Source organism: Tamandua tetradactyla, chromosome 6, assembly GCF_023851605.1.
Source record: "Tamandua tetradactyla isolate mTamTet1 chromosome 6, mTamTet1.pri, whole genome shotgun sequence".
In the NCBI taxonomy this organism is placed as follows: Eukaryota; Metazoa; Chordata; class Mammalia; order Pilosa; family Myrmecophagidae; genus Tamandua; species Tamandua tetradactyla.
Window position 1 is genome coordinate 78,420,262 of NC_135332.1, and position 21,414 is coordinate 78,441,675.

The 21,414-nt window shown below is 42.6% G+C and overlaps 1 protein-coding gene and 1 pseudogene across 4 annotated transcripts in view; one reads left to right on the forward strand and one right to left on the reverse strand.

The window, feature by feature from the left end:
- The window catches only part of LOC143688443 (cilia- and flagella-associated protein 161-like), an 80,809-nt gene that overhangs the window by 52,335 nt on the left and 7,060 nt on the right, over nucleotides 1-21,414 (reverse strand). Inside the window, exons 5-6 of one of the 4 annotated variants that reach the window (XM_077166343.1) lie at nucleotides 18,198-18,271; nucleotides 16,197-17,814 (exon numbers count right to left, since the gene is read on the reverse strand). The exons of 2 other annotated variants lie outside the window; for them this stretch is intronic. In XM_077166343.1, the coding sequence (XP_077022458.1) occupies nucleotides 17,598-17,814; nucleotides 18,198-18,271 (291 nt within the window). In that variant the 3' untranslated portion in view covers nucleotides 16,197-17,597. Of the gene's footprint in view, nucleotides 1-28; nucleotides 1,251-16,196; nucleotides 17,815-18,197; nucleotides 18,272-21,414 lie in introns of those variants that run through there. One more of the 4 variants, XM_077166344.1, reaches the window with a different exon arrangement.
- LOC143686152 (transmembrane protein 65 pseudogene) lies at nucleotides 5,153-5,906 on the forward strand (annotated as a pseudogene).

Genomic DNA, 21,414 nt, shown 5'->3' on the forward strand with positions numbered 1-21,414 from the left:
ACCACAAATTCCTGACCAAGCCAAAAGAAAGACCATATCATGAATCACCCCAGTCATGGACTTCCATCACCAGTTCAGACAGAAGGTCAGGGCAGGGAAGTACTTAACCCTTAGCAGCTCCCCATCCAGTGTGCAGGGCAGTGTCTGCTCTACTGAACAGCTCAGGGAAGATCCAACAGCAGAGGTCATGGACCCACCTTCTCCCTGATGCTCAGGCACCTGGTAAGCCTCTTCTCATACCAGGGGGTGTGCTGGGGAAGGGAGAGCTGATGGGACAAGCCTAAGAAAGCCAAAAGTTTACCTAAAGGAGCTATCTGAAGTATTGCATTGGAAAATGATTTCAGGATTGGATGAAATCTGATCAGCCCCTCCCCAGGAGGAAAGGGTTTGGGAAGAAGAGTAGAGTAGCAACAGAGGATACAAGTCCTTTGTTGCTGTCATCCAAATCACTGCATGAGTAAACACTCCAGTCTTGCCACATGTGTTAATTTATATATCTCACAAAATTGTGATTTCTGAAGCCCCAGGACCCGGTGATGGGCAAGAAGGCAAGAGGACTGCGAATCCCTGTGGATGGGAACCAAAGGCAAAGTTATAGAGATGAGGCAAGAATAACAACCACAGAACTAGCCAGGAGGGAGTGAAGGCAGGCAGCAGCAGGGGTGTGGGGCAGACAAGCCATGCAGGTAATGGGGATGGAGCACCCACATGTGCTGAGGACTGCATGCTGGTCTAAAAGGGGCACCTCAGCAGAGTGTGTCTGATGTCTCCTGTGTCCCTACTCCCTGGGGCAGAGCAGAGGTCAATGGATGAATCAATGAGTAAGTGAGTAAACCTCAGAATGAAGGTACTTGATCGAAACAGGTGAAAGGAGGGCTGAGAGGAGAAACAAGGCAGGAAATAAAGAGGATGGGAAGAACTGCTGCTCCCACTTCCAGCATTAAGCTCACCCCTTTCCATTCAACTCAAAGCCACCTCCAGCCACAGCCTGTTCAAAGGGCATATCTGTGATTGTTCCTGGGGCCAAAGGCAGGGATCATGGAGAAAAGGCCTTAAACACTGGTGTGACCCCCACCTTGGAGCTTTCTGTGGCTCTACTGTGAGAGTCAGTGAGATAGTAGGGCATGATCCATACCCAACACGAGTCCACCAAGGGAATCCAAGCGCATTTGGCATGAGGCATGCGGTCGCTGCTCTTCCATGGCATGTGTCAGGGACTGTCCATGCTGGTTTGAAAGAAAGTATGCCCCCTAAGAAAAGCCATGTTTTAATATAAATCCCATTTCATAAAGGCAGAATAATCTCTATTCAATACTGTATGTGTGAAATTGTAATGAGATCATCTCCCTGGATGTGATTTAGTCAAGAGTGGTTGTTAAACTGGATTAGGGGACGACATGTCTCCACCCATTTGGGTGGGTCTTGATTGGAAATATTTTGGAGAATGAGAGATTCAGAGAGAGCAGAACGATGTAGCCATGAGATGCAGAGAGTCCATGAGCCAGCAATCTTTGGAGATGAAGAAGGAAAACGCCTCCCGGGGAGCTTCATGAAACCAGAAGCCAGGAGAGAAAACGAGCAGATGAGAATGCCGTATTCACCATGTGCCCTTCCAGCTGAGAGAGAATCCCTGACTGTGTTTGCCATGTGCCTTCTCACTTGAGAGAGAAACCCTGAACTTCATCGGCCTTCTTGAACCAAGGAATCTTTCCCTGGATGCCTTTGATTGGACATTTCTAGGGACTTGTTTTAATTGGGACATTTTCTTGGCCTTATAACTGTAGACTAGCAACTCATTAAATTCCCCCTTTAAAAAGCCATTCCGTTTCTGGTATATTGCATTCTGGCAGTTAGCAAACTAGAACACTGTCCTTCATCCTGCCCAGGGATCCATTCTGGAAAATGTCTGCAGATCGACGTTAAGACTGCACACATAGTTGTCATATTTCCCCCTTTTTGAAATTCAGAACCTGGCTTCTTCCCTGTCTTCTGGTTTCCTCTAAGGTGACTGATAATGACTTGGGCTTTATACAGCAGCTGCCTTCAGTCTCTGGAGAGAGACTTTACTTCAGCCTAGAGACCAGCACCCTTTCTGGGTGTGGCAGCCTCCTCTGTTCCACCCCACTGAGCTAAGGTCGCACTCGCCTCAGTAGGGGCTGGTCCTCCCCACGAGCTGGAGGGACATCTAATGCACTCATTATGTTATTACTGAGTCTCTATGATACTTTCTGAGGTATTGGAGAGGTAGCAATGAGCAAAACAGCCAAAAATCCCTGCCCTTATGGAGGCTACATCCTAGCAAGAACTAATTATTAGAACTAATTGAACACATGGACTGTCTCCCCTTCATATGTACAAATCTAGAAGAGTCCATATCTCATGTCAGCATTTCCCAAAGCATTTTTCGTGAGATACACGTCAACATGGGGAAAAAACATTTCCATTGTCAGATCGATTTAGGAGATCTGAGGTTCCAAATAGTGAAAAGTTTCAGGTGGGCACATCTCCAAGCCTTTAACAGGCTGACGTACATTTTGCTTATAAGAGAAGGTGATGGTGTGCAGGTTTCCCAAACTTACAAGGTCACAGATTCTTTCTTCACTTTACGAGTTCCTGGAACCTTATAGGAACCCGGGGCTCTCAGGACTGCTGGTGCTCCTTCTGCCCATCCAGTTCTGGTCCACCCAGCAGACTCACTCTTCCAGACTGAGCCCAACTTCCCAGCCCTCCAGGATTCCCTGATCTCTCAGGCAAAGGTAGGGGCCTTTTACCCTCTCCTCTATCACTACATGTGAACTCCACAGTAATTTCCTCTGTTCAAGTTCTCTGGGTCAGCCATTCAAGTTCTCTTTGTGGCACACTAGGCAGAGCTGGCCTTCACCAAGCTCACTGCAGTGCTGACGCTCACCCCATCCCTTCCATGTAATGCAGACTAACACTGCACAGGTGCTGGAGGGCCAGACCTGACCCTAAACATCAGCCTCAGGAGAAGACTCTTCTGAGGTCTGCTCAGTCAGCAGCCCCGGAGTGCCCTCCTGGACCAGGCCAAGGAGCTTCCCAAACTAAGGACTTGTTCAATCAGTCATTTAACGAACACACATGAACATGAGCTAAATGCCAGGCACTGGGCTGCATTTTAAAGGCACCTAAGTGAAAAACATGTGGCCCTTCCTGCTAGATCCCGGCAAGACGGTGGGGTGAGCCAGGCTAAGACAGGCCTTCTTCCAAAGTCCAGCCTGGCTGTAGAGAGGACTCTTCCCAGCCTCTTTCCCTCTCAGGATGGAGCTCTAAACTCCCCCTTTTTCCACTCCTGCCATCTCTGATGGGCCTCTCTTCTGTTGAGTATCCCATATCCACAGCAGTATCTCTCCCTGGGGAGGGTGGGGCTGGGGGACAGGAAGGACACTGAGGAGGATATAGAGCCAACAGGTTTCTCCTCCATCCTCCAAGTCCCTTCAACAAAGAGACCAGATCTCAGCCTGTAGCCCCCAAGTGAGCTGGGCAGCCGCAGGCAGCACTGGTGTGGCAACTCACAGGTCCTGGCCCTTCTGCGTTCAGGGTGGTGCTGCTTCCTGCCCGCCTGTTTGGGAGCACACGCAGGAGACATGAGCAGATGTCTGGCAGATATTCAACTTCTCCCACACCAGCCAATGATAACACAGCTCAGAAAGCACGAAGGAGAGGAGGGAGTGAGGAGACTTGCTCGGCAGCTAGGGGCTGCCATTGGAGACACGAGATCTGGGATGGGAGGGCGGCAGTGTGCTCACGTGTGACTCTCACACAGTGAGCTAGGACATGGTGTGAACAGCACCCGTGTTCTGGGGGAGGACCTGGGTGTGTCAGACTGTTTGCTCAGCTCCCCAGACAGGGCCCACAGCTCCAAAGCCAGTCAACTTGGCAGGAATTTGGGTCTAGCAGAAATTGAAGGATGTGGGGCCAGGCCAGGCTAGCCAATGTGGCCCACAGCCTCCTCCTGGACGACTGAGGAGATCTCGAACTCTCTTTCCAACTGAGACCAGATGTGCCCTCTTAATCTTGCCCAGCACAGGACTCCAGGCAGCCTCTGCTCATTATCAGAGCTGGTACTTGAGACTAACCTCAGGCACCATGCATTTGGGCTCATAGGGTGTGAGTGTTAACTGAGTTTCCAGGTGTGCTGAATCAGCCTGAGGGTGACTCAGACAGCACAGCACAGCTTCTGCCAAGAGCTGTCTGTGGTTGCACCACAATTAATGCAGAGGTGGGGGTAGTGCCAGTGCCCAATCCTTCTCTGCCACCCCATTGCCCCCTGCCACAGCCTCCCCTGTGCCCGCTAGCTGCCCCAGGCTCTTCTACACCTGAGCTGAGATGTCCCTTTTACATCCTTCCTTCTACTGACTTTCTCTGCCACTCATTCAATCACACCCTGTGGGTTCCCCTTGGATAGCATGTTTATAAAGCACGCCTGAACGCAGGACTTAACACACACCTATGGGTTACTCCCCCATAATGTAGTATATCATTGCTCAATTTCTAATCTTACTGATTTAATTCAATCCAGCCAAAATGCTTCAAGGGAAGGGACTTCCAGGGAAGAGGGCAGCAGAGGGAGCTGATGTACTCAGTCTTATTCCAGTAACAGCTAGTGGACAGACAGAAATTGTCTGAAACAAGCGTTCTGGGGCTCAAGAGGCCAGCAGAGCTCTGAGCAGCATCAATCGCTGGGTCCCAGCTTTGACGTGCGGTTTTAGCCTGCCCCAGACAAGCACTGCCTGGCCACTGTTTTAGCCCTGCCCTTGGTGGGGTGAAGGCATGGATGCTCAAAGGTGCAGGGCCTTCTCAGGACTGCAGGAACAGTCTGCTGAAGGGTGCCATCTGCAGGCAGGCCAAGAAAGCACAGCTTCAGGTCAAAAAGCTTTCAGCATCTTTTCTGATACTCTCTTCCCAGGACTTTTTGGAACTAATCTATATCGCCTTCATTGGTCCCTGACTCTATTTTGACTGGGAAATACTGACTTGGGAAAGTCCCCTTCGGTGTGACCCTCTTCCCAGAGTTTGCCCTCCAGGCCAAAGCAGCTATAGACAATTTAAGGAGAGTTAAAAAAAAAAAATAGTATAGCTTCTCCCCTCAGCCTCGCCAGAAATCGCCCTCCCGGACGGCCGTGGGGGGCCCGCTCCTCGGCCCGCCATGTCTCGGCTGCTGCCGCTGCTGAGGAGTCGGACCGCGAACAGCCTGAGGCCAGGCCCGGCCGCCGCGCCCCGCCCGCCGTCTTGGTGCTGCTGCGGGTGGGGTCTGCTGGCGCTCGCGGCCCCCGGCACCCTCCCCGCCACCCCCCGGGGACTGGGCACCCACCCCAAGAAGGAGCCCATGGAGGCGCTGAACACGGCACAGGGCGCGCGCGACTTCATCTACAGCCTGCACTCCACGGAGAGGAGCTGCCTGCTCAAGGAGCTGCACCGCTTCGAGTCTATAGCCATCGCCCAGGTATTCATCCACAATGCGATACCTTTCGTAGGGTTTGGTTTTTTGGATAATGCAATTATGATTGTTGCAGGAACCCATACTGAGATGTCTATTGGAATTATTTTGGGAATTTCAACTATGGCAGCTGCTGCTTTGGGAAATCTTGTATCAGATTTAGCTGGACTTGGACTTGCAGGCTATGTTGAAGCTTTGGCTTCTAGGTTAGGCCTGTCAATTCCTGATCTCACACCAAAGCAAGTTGATATGTGGCAAACACGTGTTAGTGCACATTTGGGCAAAGCTGTTGGGGTGGCTATTGGCTGCATTCTAGGAATGTTTCCTTTGCTTTTCTTTGGAGGAGGTGAAGAAGATGAAAAACTGGAAAAGGAAAATTAACCCACTTAGAATACTATAAAAAGATGTAAACTAATGTACCTCAATTATTAAATATGCTGTCACAACATTTAGGAATTAAGACAATAACAGTGTATAGATACGGGATCAAATAACTCAGCATGTATTAGGGAAAACACTAACTTATTGTGGCTTAGGTCTTCTTAGGACATCTTTTTAAAAACTGTTTAGTAACATTTTATGTAGATTGTTGAGATGTTTTTTCATCAGTGACAGTCAATATTTTACCTTTTCCTTCTCTTTCTTTATACATCAAAAATATTATTTAAGTATCAGTCATTGATGTACTGTACTGACTTGGGGATTGCTTATTTAACACATATACATGCATGAAAGCATTGTTTTGTTGTTCCTTGGTAGTTAAAATTCAAACTTAGGATTTTCCAAATTACTCAAGATGTTTAATATCAGTTACAAGATTTTTTTATTCTATTTTAGGCAACATCAATTTTGTACTGTTTCACAGTCAGCATTTCCAATCATATAATTTCAGTCGTTTTCTTAACTCACACTCTATTAAAAATGGACACAATTTTTAAAGTACTTCTAATACTCATGTTAATTTTCTGACCTTACTGTCTTAGAGCCAGATGTTAATAAGAATGAACTTCTATGTTCTCCTTACTACACAAATGCATATATCTCTGTATATGTTACCATAAATATTTATTACTAGTTGATTTTTTTTTTACCTTAAATTTCTCAGTTTTGAATAATTATGGGGTGGGAAGAAAATTATTATTTTAGGGTCTTTTTAAGGGGACTGCAAGATCAGGATAAATTAATGAATTTTGCAATGATTACTTGAAAATTAACAGGCTAAAAATTACTTTTAGAGAAACAGAAAATTGGAGCTGTAAAAAGGTTTATGGTTTTAAGAGGTAAATTTGAAAGGTGTTTTCAAGGTTAATGAGATACAATTATGTTTGGAAGGATTTTGTTGTTCCCTTCCCCTGCCCAAAATGTTTTCTTCTCTGGACTGAATGAGTCTGAATACTCCATATGAATAATCTATAATCTTGATATCATTATATCTTGTTTAGTGGATTTTATTTCTGAATAACTTCTTTTGAGGTGAAAACTAAATATTTTACATTTTGCCTTTTTGCTATATAGTATACTAGTTAAAAGTTAAATGAAGAGGCATCCTTCCTTTTTTGGTCTTTTCTTTTGTGGTGTTTAAAGAAAATTCTAAGTTGAAGAAAGTTTTTCTAGTCTTGTATATCTGACAAATAAATATAGTCATATGTGAATCATTAGTTTTAAATTCTGAATTCTTAAGGATTTTTAGCATGCAGCCTGTTATACATGCTAAAAAATTATTCTTACTTATAAGACATCATGGAGAAGAGAAACTAAAATTAAAATTATTATTTTGGCCACTATTCTGCTAAAGAGACACAAAAGAATCGAAATTTATGGGATGACTATACTTACAGCAATCTTATTTTAAAGTTTCATTTGCACATATTTACTTGAAGCTCTAATTTTCAGAGGAGCTACTTTTTTTCCCCACAAAACAATTTGTCATAAATTCCCTCCTGAACACTTAAAAATGATTTAGTGCTATCTTTTCATTTATAGATTTTAAGGGAAAAAAAGGAAATAAATTATACAGAATAAAAATATATCTATAAAGTTCTTTTTGATGCACAAATGATCTGACAGTCCCATTTAATCAAATTATAGTTATAGAACTTGAGAACCTACCCAGAAGTGTGGTTTGTATTTTCCACATTCACCCACTCCTACCCCCAGAATTTTTTTATCATTTCAGATAATAGGATTATAGTGTGCGCATTAAAAAAAATGTAAATGTTTAATTGCTTTTGTCTCTAACTTGTATGTTGACGATCTTTCTGTTTTCTAAAAAAATACTTTATTGTGGTGCTTAAACTTTTTTTCTTTTTAATTAAATCCCATATCCAGAAGCCTTGCCTTTGAGTTTAGAAAGGGCTTTTGATTATTGGTTTCTTTTTTTGGCTCTTGAAAATAATCCAGTCCTACAGAATCTGTCAATTGAATGTCTTCGGGATTATTTAAAATCTCAAAACATAGACTATATAACCTTCATATTGAAAGATATTTTAATTTATGGGCACAATAAAAAATTTAATCATTCAGGTAGTTAAATTAAAAAAAGAAGCAGAGCCCTTTTGACCTTAATTGAAAGTACACATAAGGTCTTATTCTATTCTAGTATGGTGCTCTGCACAGAATGATTTCTGAAAAATGGCTTCCTTTAAGATAGTGATTTCTTATAATCATTTTATGTTTTTGACACAGAGAATCTTATTTCAGATTGAAACTGGAACACTCCGTTCTCATAGTAGTTATTTCTCTATTAGAAGCACTAGACCTGTGGTTAAATGCAACATGAGCAACTTCAGTACTGTTTATTTGAAATTCATGTTGTCTGTGTATTATGATTTATTTGGCTTGTTGATGCATGTAAATTGAGTGCATTTTGTTGCCACTGTATGTCAAATGGTGACCAATGTTTTTACAAAGATGAATTGAACAAAAAATATCTTTTAAGAAAAAAAAAATAGTATAGAGGCAGAACAATACAAACAGATCAAGATTCCCAGACAAAGAACAGAGGAAAGGAAGCTTCTCCATAGGGATAAAACAATCACACAAATAGTATAATCTTAAAAACTATACCACAAACCCAGGTCAAGAATTAGATAAACAAGACATGAAAAAATGTAATCAGTTAAACACAGGCAATTCTAAAGGTCTAGAATAAGTCAAATCAAGCATCACAGAAGAACTGTAACACAAAGCCAATATGCAACACAATTAGGCAACAGAGAGAAACCGACACTCAGAGTAAACTCATCAAGGTACCTGGACATTGGTAAAAAATTACAAGCTATAGTAAGAAACAGGAAGATATGGCCCAGTCAAAGGAAAAATTAAACTTCGGAGATGGCACAGAATTTGGATCAACTAATCAAAGAATCAAAGATGTTCAAACAAATCTCCTAAATCAATTCAAGGAGACAAAGGAAAATATTGCTGAAGAGATAAAGGATATTAAGAAGACACTGGGTGAACATAAAGCACAATTTGAAAGAATGAAAAGAAACATAACAGAACTTATGAGAATGAAAGGCACAATAGAAGAGATTAGAAATACACTGGAGGCATACAACAGCAGATCTGAACAGGCAGAAGAAAGAATCAGTGAATGGTATGTGGCATTGGCATGAAATACTTAAGAAAAACTGCCAGCCAAGAAGTCTTTATCCAGCAAAACTGTCCTTCAAAAATGAGGAAAAATATTCACAGATAAGCAGAAACTATAGAGTTTATCAACAAATGACCAGCCCTATAAGAAACACTGAAGGGAGTTCAGCAGGCTAAAAGAAAAAAGGAGGTGAGAGGCTTGGAGGGGAGTGTAGAATTGAAGATAATGTAACTAAAAGAGCAAAAAGAGAGACAAAAATAAGATATGACCTATAAATCCAAAGGGTAAAATGGTTGAAGTAAGCACTGCTTCTACAGTAATAACATTAATGTTAATGGATAAAACTCCCCAATCAAAAGACACAGACTGTCAGAATGGATAAAAAAGTCTGATCCATCTATATGTTGTCTACAGGAGACTCATCTCAGGCCCAAGGACACAGATAGGTTGAAAGTGAGAGACTGGAAAAGATAGCCCACAGAAACAGTAACCGAAGGAAGGCTGGGGTAGCTATACTAAATATCAGACAAAATAGACATTAAAGGCAAAATTTATAAGAGACAAAGAAGGGACTGTTCTAAGGGACAAAGAAAGACACTATGTATTAATAAAAAGGACAATCTACCAAGAAGAAATAGTAATCAGAAATACTTATGCACCTAACCAGGGTGCCCCAAACTACATGAGGAAACACTGGTAAAACAGAAGGAAGACAGACACATTCTACAAGAACTGTTGGAGCCTTCAATACACCACTCTCATCAGTAAATAGAACACTAGACAGAGGACCAATAAGGAAACAGAGAACTTGAATAATATGGAAAATAAACTAGACCTGACAGACAAATACAGAACACGGCAGCCCACAACAGCAGGACATACATTCTTCTCAACTGCTCATGGATCATTCTCCAGGACAGTCCCCATTCTGGGTCACAAAACAAGTCTCAATACATTTAAAAAACTGAAATTGTACACAATGCTTTCTCTGACAATAATGGAATGAAGGTAAACATCAATAACAGGTAGAGAACTGGAAAATTCACAGATATTTGGAGGTTAAACAGCACAGTCTTCAACAATCAGTTGATCAAAGAAGAAACTATAAGAGGAATCAGTAAACATCTCAAGATGAATGAAAACAAGAACACAACATATCAAAACTTATGAGATGCAGCAAAGGCTGAGATAAATTTGCACTCCAAATACTTATGTTAAAAAAAGAAGAAACAGCTGAAATCAAAGACTTAACTGCACAACTGAGTGAACTAGAAAAGGAATAGCAAACTAATTCCAAAGCAAGCAGAAAAAAAAGAAATAAAGATTAGAGCAGCAATAAATGAAATTGAGAATTAAAAAACAATAGAGAGGGGTGGTGTGATGGTGGCTCAGAGGCAGAATTCTCAACTGCCAGGCTGGACACCTGGGTTTGATTCCTGGAAACAAAAAAACAAAAGAGAAAATGAACAAAACCAAAAGTTGGTTCTTTAAGAAGATCAATAAAAATGATGAACACTTAACCAGATAGAGAAGATGCAAATAGACAAAATCAGAAATGAGAGGGCAGATATTATTACTCACCCCACAGAAATAAAAAGGATCATAAGAGGATACTACAAATGACTTTGTGCTAACAATTTAGACAACCTAGATGAAGTGGATAAATTCCTAGAAACACATGGAATACCCTACACTGACTAGGAGAAATAGAAAACTTCAACAGTCCAATTACAAGTAAAGAGATTTGAATCAGTCATCAAAAACCTAGCAACAGGGGGTGCGAAGGTAGTTTAGTGGTAGAATTCTCGCCTGCCACGAGGAGACCCAGGTTTGATTCCTGGTTCATGTGCTTCCCCCAAAAAACAAACAAAAAAAAAAACTCAACAAAAAATGGTGCTGCAATAACAGGATACTCACATGGGAAAATAATGAAATGTGACCCTGACATACAGCATACAACAATAAAAAAAAAAACACTACCAACAAAGAAAAGCCCAGGACCGGTGGCTTTACAGGTGAATTCTATTAAGCATTTCAAGCGGAAACAATACCAAGCCTGCTCAAACTGTTCTGAAAAATTTTTACAAGATTTTTACAATCACAAAGACACAAGATAAAGGCTATCAAATCATTATCAGAGATCAAGGCAGGTGGATTACAGTTCAGAGATTTTAGGAATCTCCCTCTTTTTAGTCTAATATGCCAGAAAGTGTTGTCTCCTGGCCAGAGGGACATCTGTGCCTGGGAATAAAGTAATTCCCCTATTTCCCCTATCAGTGAGAAGTTGCAGGCATTTATGAGGTTAATATTGGGCAAGCTCTTTTACAAGCTCTGTTGAGCAAGCAGCTAACAGGTGTCCCAGTTGATTTACAATTATCTACCCTCGGGCCGAGGGAGTAGAACTTCCTGGATCATTGCATGCAGAAGTTTCTGAAAACAATGACCCCTGTAAGGGGGGTAGAGAAGAAGCAGGTGTGACCTGGGGGAAAAGACCCACTAGAGATAGTACTACAAGGTTCCCGCCTTGGCGCGAACTCCCTCCGATAAGGGAAGTTCTGAGGATATAAAAGGGAGGCAAGAAAACATAATAAAAAAACTCACTCCCAAGAAGCAGGGGGCCTGAGTGATGGAACCATACTTGTCTCCTGAGTGCTGATTTCTTAAATCAACCTCGACGCCCCTCTCCTGACTCGGCTTCAAGAGCCGGACGCGGCAAGAAAGTAAAAAAGGCATATCTATATAATGATTCAGAAATCATAACCATCCCCTAAATCCTAACTTCTTGGTTAGAGAGCTACCGACAAAATCAAAGCACTTAAGCTAGCTAAGAGACTTCATAATGTCATACTTGAGGTTTTAAATCTAACAATATACTCTCCTAAGAGGAGGGAACACTACCCAACTCATTTTAACATACAGTATCTTTTACTCCAGGTGTACAGGGTGGTTCAATACACCCTTGAAGACAACACAATTTAAAAATAGACAAAAGATGTGAATAGACATGTTTTCTAAAAAAAGAAATACCAGGCTAAAAAGCACATGAAAAGATACTCAACAACAATAGCAATTAGGGAAATGAAAATCAAAACCACAGTGAGATATTATTTCATACCTACCGGAATGGCCACTATTAAAAAAAAAACAGAAAACTACAAGTTGGAGAGGATGTGGAGAAACAGGAACACTTATGCACTGCTGGTGGGAATGCAGATGGGGCAGCCGCTGTAGGACAGTCTGCGGGTCCTCAGAAGCTACGTGGAGAACTGCCATATGTCCCAGCAGTCTTCCTCCTTGGTACAAACCCAGAAGAACTAAAAACAGGGACTCACTTGAAGGGCACTTTGAAAACCATTGCTTTTTTCTTTCTTTGCTTTGTATATACATTATACAATTTTAAAAGTTTAAAAAAAAACACAGAGACTCAAACAGACATTTGCACACCGATGTTCATCGGTGGCTTTATTCAAAACTGCCAAAGGATGGAAGCAACCCAAGTGTCCACCAACCGATGGATGGACAAATGTGGTGCACACATATGATGGAATATTACTCATTTGGAAGAAGGAATGGAGTGCTCATGCATTTGATAAAGTGGATGAGCCCTGAAAACATTATGCTGAGTGAAACAAGCCAGACACAAAAGGACAAATATTACACATGCTCACTGGTATGAACTAATTATAGTAAGCAAACTCACAGAGTCAGAATCTAGAATACAGGTTAACAAGAGATAGACTTGGGGTAAAGAAAGAGGAGCTGATTCTTAATTTGTGCAGAATTTCTATTTAGGTTGATTATAAATGTTTGGAAATGGATAATGGTGATAGTAGCACATTATTGTAATTAACGGTACTGGATTATGTTGGTAAATGTGGTTGAAAGGAGAAGTTTTGGGGATGTACATGCTAGAAGGAAAGTTAGAAGATAATACATAAGGGTGAATAACAGTGATCTTTGCTGCAGATGATGGAATGTGGTTAACAGCACAAATAGAAGAATGTCCTCTCATGAATTATTAACAACTGTATGACACTATTACAAGGTGTAAATAATATGGTGGTGTATGGGGAAAAATGCACCTAATGTAAACTATGGACTATAGTTAGCAGAATACTTTAATATTCTTTCATCTGTTGTAACAAAGGTACCACAGTAACACAAAGTGTCAACATAAGGGGGGAACACTGGAACACTGTATTTCTCACATGACTTTCTGTAAACCTACAACGTCTCTAGTTTTAAAAAAAGTAACAATAATTTTTTTTTTAAATTACACTGAGTGAAAGAAACCAGACACAAGATACTACATATTGTATGATTCCATTTATATAAAATGTAAACATAAATAATTTATAGAGACAGAATTAGATTAGTGGTTATGTGGGGCTGGGGAAGGACAGCGGAAGTGAGAGGTAACTGCCATGGGTATGGGATTTTTCTTTTTGGAGTAGTGAAAATGTTTAAAAATTGACTGGTGATGAATGCACAACTCTGTGACTATACTAAAAGCCAGTGATTGTACATTTTGGATGGGTTGTATGGTATGTAAATTTATCTTAATAAAACTGCTTTCTAAAAAAATGCATCAAGGGTTTTGTGCCCAAAAGGCAGGACCTTTTAGTGGTCACACTACTTGCCCTGGACCAAGATAGCCCGGCTCCCCTATTGTGGTGGGTTGAATAGAGGCCCCCAAAAGGTATGCCCACCAGGAGCCTGTGGATGTTCCTTCTCTGGAAAAAGGGCCTTTGCAGATATAATTAATTTAAAGATCTCAAGATGAGATCGTCCTGGTTTTCCCTGGTGGAATAATGTCAATGGCAAATGTCCTTAGAAGAGGAGAGAAGACACACAGAGGAGGTGGTGTGAAGACAGGAGTTGGAGTGATACAACCACAAGGCAAGGAAAGCCAAGGTTTGCCAGCAATCCCCAGAGGACTGGGACAGGTTCTCCCCTAGAGCCTCCAGAAGGAACTGACCCTGTCGACACCTTGACTTCACACTTCTGGCTTCCACAACTGGGAGAGAATACACTTTTGCTGTTTTACACCCCCACACTTGTGATACTTTGCCACAGCTGCCCTGGGAAACTAATACACCTACTTAGCAGTTTACAAAACTGGGTCAGTCCAACTCTCTGTGGCTCAGTTTTGTCTCTTGTAAAAGTGAGGTGATGATGGGAGCTATGTCGTCGGTCACAAGGGAGGATTAAACTGATGAACACATAAGAAAGCACATAACGGAGTGGATGGCACACAGTAGGTGCTCAATAAATGTAAGCTCTGATGAGAAGGAGGATGGCCTGGCACTGGGGACACAACATAGTTTGAGATTTCCTGTTCTCAGGAGCTTACAAACTTGGTAGAAGGACAAGTGAGCACACGAAGACAAGCACAGTGACGCATGCTGCAGTAGAAGAGGGACTAAGGAATGTCAATGCATGCAAGTCACACTGCCTCCCTAGACTTTCCTTTCTCTACTTGTGAAATGAGGGAGAAGACAGGACTACCATTTGCCAGTATGAGCCAAGCACTGTGTGAACTTGGAGCATACAGAGATTAGAATGACATGTTCACATACAGCTCCTGTGTTTGGGTGGCTTATAGCCAGGTGAAGGAGATAGATATTAAAAATGAGAATACAGAGACAAGCATAAGATAACTAAGTAGTGATGATATTGATTATTGTTTTTGCCATCCTGCCAGAAAGAATGCTGAATGCTTGATGAACATAATCATACACATGGTCTGCACAGCAAGCATGTGGGATGGATGATATTTTAACCCTTTTTTAACCTATGAGTGAGTGGAGGCTGAAAGAGGTACCTGCCAAGGTCACACAGCTAGGAAGTAACCAGTACCCACCCTCAGTTGTCTGACCTCAGAGCCTGAAGTCATAACCATGATCCTATCCTGCCTCTCTCAAATACATTATCTCATTTCATTTAATCTTCTAAGTATCCCTGAGAGGAAGCTATTAACCCAATGTCCAGAAACAGAGGGCTTGTGGAGGAAAAAGGACTTATCTGGCAACCAGCAGGGAAGAGCTGGGTGTCGCCACTTTCCAACTACTCTCACTGACTGCAGCTTCAAAGCTCAGGACACTGGACTTGGGGTTCAGAATAGAATTTCCTGGGGAGAACTCCTGATTTCAGACGGAATGCCCATAAAAAGTCCCGGAGAAGCTGTATTCTAACTTGAACTCCCCCTTGTAACAAAACCTTGGAATGTTGTCTTAAGCAGCTTTTATATATGCTTATACACCATTTCTTTTATAAAGAAAAAAGCTTTTGCGTTGATACCCTGACCAAGGTATGTTTACGGTTTTTCCTCTCTTAAACTGTATATTTTGAAACCTGCAAGCTTGTATTTGGGGTCTACAGTTGAGCAATTACAACTCACAGTGACATCTTGTGGACATTTTAGAAAACTGCAAGTTCATATCAGCAGGAATGCAATCTCTTCTAGGAGACTTCAAAACTTGCACAAATCTTAACCCAATGGCATTCTCCAGGGTCCTTAGGTATGTGCAATGTTCATCAGCTGGTGCTTCAGCAGCTGCTGGTGTCCAGACCGGGGTTCTTGTTCTGGTTTCCCAGCTGCCAGGATGCAGTATACTAGAAACAGACTGACTGGCTTTTAAAAAGGGAACTTAATAAGTTGCTAGTTTACAGTTCTAAGGCCGAGAAAATGTCCCAGTTAAAGCAAGTCTATAAAAATGTCCAAATTAAGGCACCAACAAGAGGTTACCTTCACTCAAGGAAGGCTGATGAAGTTCAGGGTTTCTCAACTGGAAAGGAGCATAGTAAACTTGGTGTCATCTGTTAGCTTCCTCTCCAGGTCTCTTGTTTCATGAAGCTCCCCGGGAGGAGATTTCCTTCTTCATCTCCAAAGGTCACTGGCTGGTGGACTTGGCTTCATGATTCTGTTCTCCCAGAATCTCGTGGCTTTCTCTCTCATTCTCTCATCATTCCCTGCTCACTCAGAATCTCAAGCATTTTCCAAAAATGCTTCCTTTTAAAGGATTCCAGTAAAGTCATCAAGATCCACCTGAATGGGTGGAGATGCGTCTCCACCTAATCAAGTTTAATACCCACATGTGATTAAGTCATATCTCCGTGTCCGTGGAGATAATCTAATTAATTATCTACTTCTACAGGTGCGTGCCGTGCTCCTCACTGTCTCTGCCACCCCACCAGGAGGACCAATACAGGGCCAGTAGCGGTAGGCGTTTATTAACTGAATTAAAATGAAATTTAGGGCGAGGAAGAGCCGTGACCCCAGACAGAACTATGAGGGCATCACTGGAGCAACAGTGGTATTTTCTGTATAACAAGCAGCCACACAGAGTTTCTTAGTGGGCCCCCTTCTCAGTACGTTTTGAGCATTTTTCACATTCGCACACATGTGCACTCTCTCACAAATTCTTACATTTTAAAATTTTATTCATGCTTATTAAACTAAAATATGCAGACCTCAAAACTAATATTTGAACAGTGCAAGATATACATTCATGCATTTTACAGGATAAAAACAATGGTACAAATAGAAGTCCTACCCTATGTGGAAAGAACTTTCCACATCTCAACAGGCCACCTTGTGCACCCACGGTGGAAGCATGCTGAGGCACCGTGTGTCTGCAGGTGCTCTGCCGAGGTCCACACATGGACTTCCTCCTCAAGGCCCAGTCTGAGCCTGCCTAAATTCTAAGTTCAAATCCTAAAAGCAGATTATACTGTCCTTGGAAGCCACCTTAGAGGCCACATATTCTAATCACTATAGGGCAAAAAAGGGGGGACAATCTACACTAATATTTAAACCTCATTTATATCATGTGTCTTACTTTCTGTCTCTCCTTATATTTCATTGTGAACTTGCCTTAGCACTTCCCTTTACTTACCAGGCTTGGGTGGGGGGCTATAATACCTTATACATTATAAGCAGTCAATACAACTAAATGAATTAAAGAATGAACAGATGAACAAATGAATGGAAGGATTTATGTTTATTTTATCCTGGAACTGATTACATTGGGTAACACAACTGATGTGCCAGCTTCAAAGACAGAGAATGAAAGATTCTGCAGCTTGAAAAGCATTACAAAATGGTAAGCAACTGGTCAGGTAGAGGTTCTGGCCCCTAAGACAGTGGTAGAAATAAAAACAGGACTTCTATGAGGAGTGATTTTTTAACTCCAAAAATAAGGCCATACCTAACAGCTAAGCACTGTGATATTTAGTACACTGTGAGTCAAAATGAGAAGAGCAGTGCCAAAAGCTCAAGACAGTTCTGATAACTTATTATGACAGACACTGCTTTTGAAAAGGAGAAGATGCTGCTATGTAGAATTTAAGTAAAAGAAGCTGAGTCCTTCAAATCTGGGATGTCAGGCAAGGAGCATCACTGTCAGTTTCACATCTGCTTGTGAGGTGGGCCCCAGAGTTTCCTCCTGCATCCTGGATCCCCATCACCATTTCAATAATTAATATGGCCTTCACAAAGTTCTACAATCTCCTTAAAAACAGCCTGAGGCACGACCAAGATTGCTAATTGCTTTTAAAGCCTGGCATGTTAGGGCCTGCTGGCCCCACAGCCAGCTCCGGGGCTCGGGCATCCTCGGCCGGCAGTATGGACAGGTCCAGCCTGGTGGGTGAGTCCTTCCAGGGACTTCCAGTAACAAGCATCCAGTGATTCTTCAGTTTTTCAACTCTGTGGGAATCCAAATATGTGTCAGCAGCAACCACTTCCTTTCCAAAATAGGTACTAGGGTAAAAAAGAATTCATGCTGGTTGGAAATTTCATACTAATTTCCCACAAACTATTTATTTCATCTCAAAAGCATCTAATGAAGTAGACTGGCATGTTAAGTCCCCAGGGCTCTATCAAACACCACATGTTTGCAAGCTGCATCCTGCTTGCACCAGGGTTAGGCGGGGAGGGTCCTGTCATAGCTCACATCCTCTTGAGTGGGGAGGCTTGTATGATAGGAGGTGTTCTAGTGGGGCTTCTCACACCATCACAGTGCTATGTGACAAAATTTCACCATCAAAGGACTTTGTCTTCCATGGCCACACTCTAAATTGAGCTCTTCTGCTGCTATTTACCAGCCCCGTTCACACCATTTTCCTTGGCCTTCCAACAGGTACCTTAAGAAAAGATGCCGGTGGGCTGCCAGTCCTCGATTCATTTGGTGGTAGTTGTTGACAGTTTTTGCATTTGTCTTTCCAGATAAAGAAAATGTGTTATTTGGATTTTGAATTAAAGCCTCTAAACACCTAAAAGCAAAAATTTGGAAATATACTATATAGCTATTTAAAATTAGTTTTTTAAAAAAGAAAATATTGAAAATAACCTAGAAGTCAAACTCTCATGGATTGATTAAATACATTATTACAGAAAGCCACAGGGGAGACATTACACAACCATGCAAAATCCGGAGGTCTTTGACAACATGAGACAGGATCAGTGGTGTTATTAAGTGAAGTAAAAAAGTATAGCTATGATGGCCCTATTTTGTAAAAGTAAGTATTGGCACAGAAAAAGATGAAAATGATAAAGAACAGTGGCTCTCTCTGGGTAATTTTCAAATTTTTGTATATAGTTTTCAACACTGAATATATATTCTGTTTATAATCAGAACAAAATAATAAGTATTATTTCAAAATCCTGACTTGTGTAAGCTAAAAGCTATGCAAGAAAGGGTAAGGCATCCCCCGACAGCTGCGAGCTGGCCTGGCACCCATGGCCAGGCCCTGCATTCACCTGTTGAACACAGTCAAGTTCACACAACATCAGATCTGACAAGGCCACTGTGTCAACATGATGGGCTAAGATGAGCTAAGAGCACACCACAATCAGGTCTGAACAGAGAAAAAAACACAAGCACTGTCCCAGCTACAAAATACCAAATGCCCTCTCCCAAGCTAATATGAATGAGTACTGCTTCTTCACCAGTTATAATCTCAGCCTCCTTCTGATATGCCCTCCCTATAGGATGCCATTACAGAATTCCCCCGTTTCCTGGCAGCATCCAATCCAGAGTAAACTCCCACTTCCTAGAACCCTCCCTAAAGTTGCCCAACCAAAGCCCGAATTCTATAACATGTCCTTTCTAACATCCTTTTCCCAAGACCTCCCCCAGTTCCTGTGGCGTACATTCTCCCTTGCAGTAACAAGTAACAAAACTGACTTGATCCACACAAGTGTTTCTGCTGTTCTCTGGCTAGAGGGTACTGACTTGTTGTGCAAAGTAGCTTGGACAGATATTAGATAACCATTTTGCAGAGTGAGCTTCAGAGACTCGCCTCAGGTATATCACAAGTTAGAGATGGAGAAAAGAGCCCCTGGTGCCCAGGCTGCCACTCCTTCAATAACACTTATCATCATCATTACCCACCACCATAACGAACATCTGTGAGTGTTTCCTGTGAGCCAGGCCCCTTTCCAATAAGCACCACAAAGATATTAGCCATTTAGTCCTACAACACCTCACACAGTGGGTATTATCACTATTCTCACTTAATAGATAAGGAAACAGACACTGACATTTTGAACCATGAAAATCAGAGGCAGTCCGACAGAAAACAAAGACCAGCAGAACATGTTTTGGTTCTGGACAATGTATATTCTCTGTGTTGGGGGAAACAACCTTGGGGAAGTGGGTTCCACCTGGCAGAGTGTGGGAGAGAAGCACACCGTGTCCAGTGGCTCCAGAGGGGCCTGTTCTATAGGACACTGACTGGGGAGTGGGCAGTGGCCATGGATGGGCGCCTCAGCCAGCCAACTCTTTAAGTCCTTCCCTGCTGTAGTTCCACACACCCCCGGTAGCTTCTGACAACCTCTGTGCCTGCGGGATGGCTTGTGAGTGAGCAGAAAGGCCTCTGCCCCAGAAACAGTAACGCCCACTGTGTGCTCCCCAGAGCACACCAGGAACAGTAATGCCCACTGTGTGCTCCCCAGGGCACACCAGAAACATCAGTGCCCACTGTGTGCTCCCCAGGGCACACCAGAAACAGCAATGACAGCTGTGTGCTTCCCAGAACCCTAGCCTTCCCATCAGGACCATACATCACACTCCAGTCTCATGGGGTGTAGGGTCCCAGGGAAATGGCCAGGGGTGAGAGGAGAAGGATGCCATCCTGCAGGACCACTGTATTGGCCTGGGCAGCTGTCCAGTTGACCCCACTTCCCTAAGATTTCCCAGCCCTTTTAGAATCTGGTACTTAACTACAGACCTGAAATGCACTGCAAAGAAAACAGTGTCATAATCCTGACCAACTGAGTCAGGACCTTAGGGGTGGGACTGGGCTTCAGTATTTCCTAAAAGCTCCTTAGGTAATTCTAGTGTGCAGCCTGAGTTGAGAAACACCAATACAGGATGCTACCACACTACAAAATGATGCCTTCCAAGCTTAAGTTAGAAATGAAAAACAAGAAAGAGAGAATATGTAAGGCATCTGAGCCAAGCTAACCCTCTGTTTTATAGACAGGAATAAATTCTGTCTGGTGGCATCAGCACATGTCTTCCCTGCCCCATGCTCACTGGGACAGGGAAGCCCTCATATTCCAGGCGGAGCTGGGGGTTGAGAAAGGCAGCCTGCCAGCAGTTCTGGTGGGAGACCTCATCTGTCAGTTACACCTCCTGGAGCCACGACTTCCTAGATGATTTCAGTAGGGTCCTGTGGTCACTCACTAAAAATAACTGAACATGGCAGCAAGGAGATGAACTAAGAGCTATTTAGAAATCTATTTAAAAATAAAAAGCAATCAATTGACTAGAAGGCAAGTATGTTCTAAAGCAGTTTTCAAAGATGCAGTTCTTACTGCTCATAGGAGAAAGCTCACTTTTCCACGTTAGAAACGTCACCGTGAAATCTGACACTGCCACCATCCACCTTCACCTCTCATTACTTTTCCTAAATTTTCTCCTTCCTTTAAATACCAAACTCATTCCCCCCTCCCCTTCCTGTTCCCAACAGCCTGTTCCCTGCTACTTCTATCATTCAGGGCACAGGACTCAGGCGGATATTTCATTTATTATAAGAACACTGTATGAATTCATCGCCTGAAATGAAACAGTCTTAAAACCAAATTCATCACAGATGTTGGTCATTTGTGAGCCTCCACAGTGGCCCATGACCCTCTGGAATTAATGTCCACACTTGGCATTCATGGTAGGACCTTGGCTGGCTGTGTCCCTACCAAAGACAACCCCATCCTGCTTTGAAGTCTCAAGTATTAGTGCCCTGCTTTCTCTTCACCGATATACCTTCCCCTGAACCCGGAGGTCATCTCCTCACATTTGGCAGGGCTTTAATCATCACCTACCCTAGGCAAGGCTGTGAGGAAGGGAGGAGGCTCTGC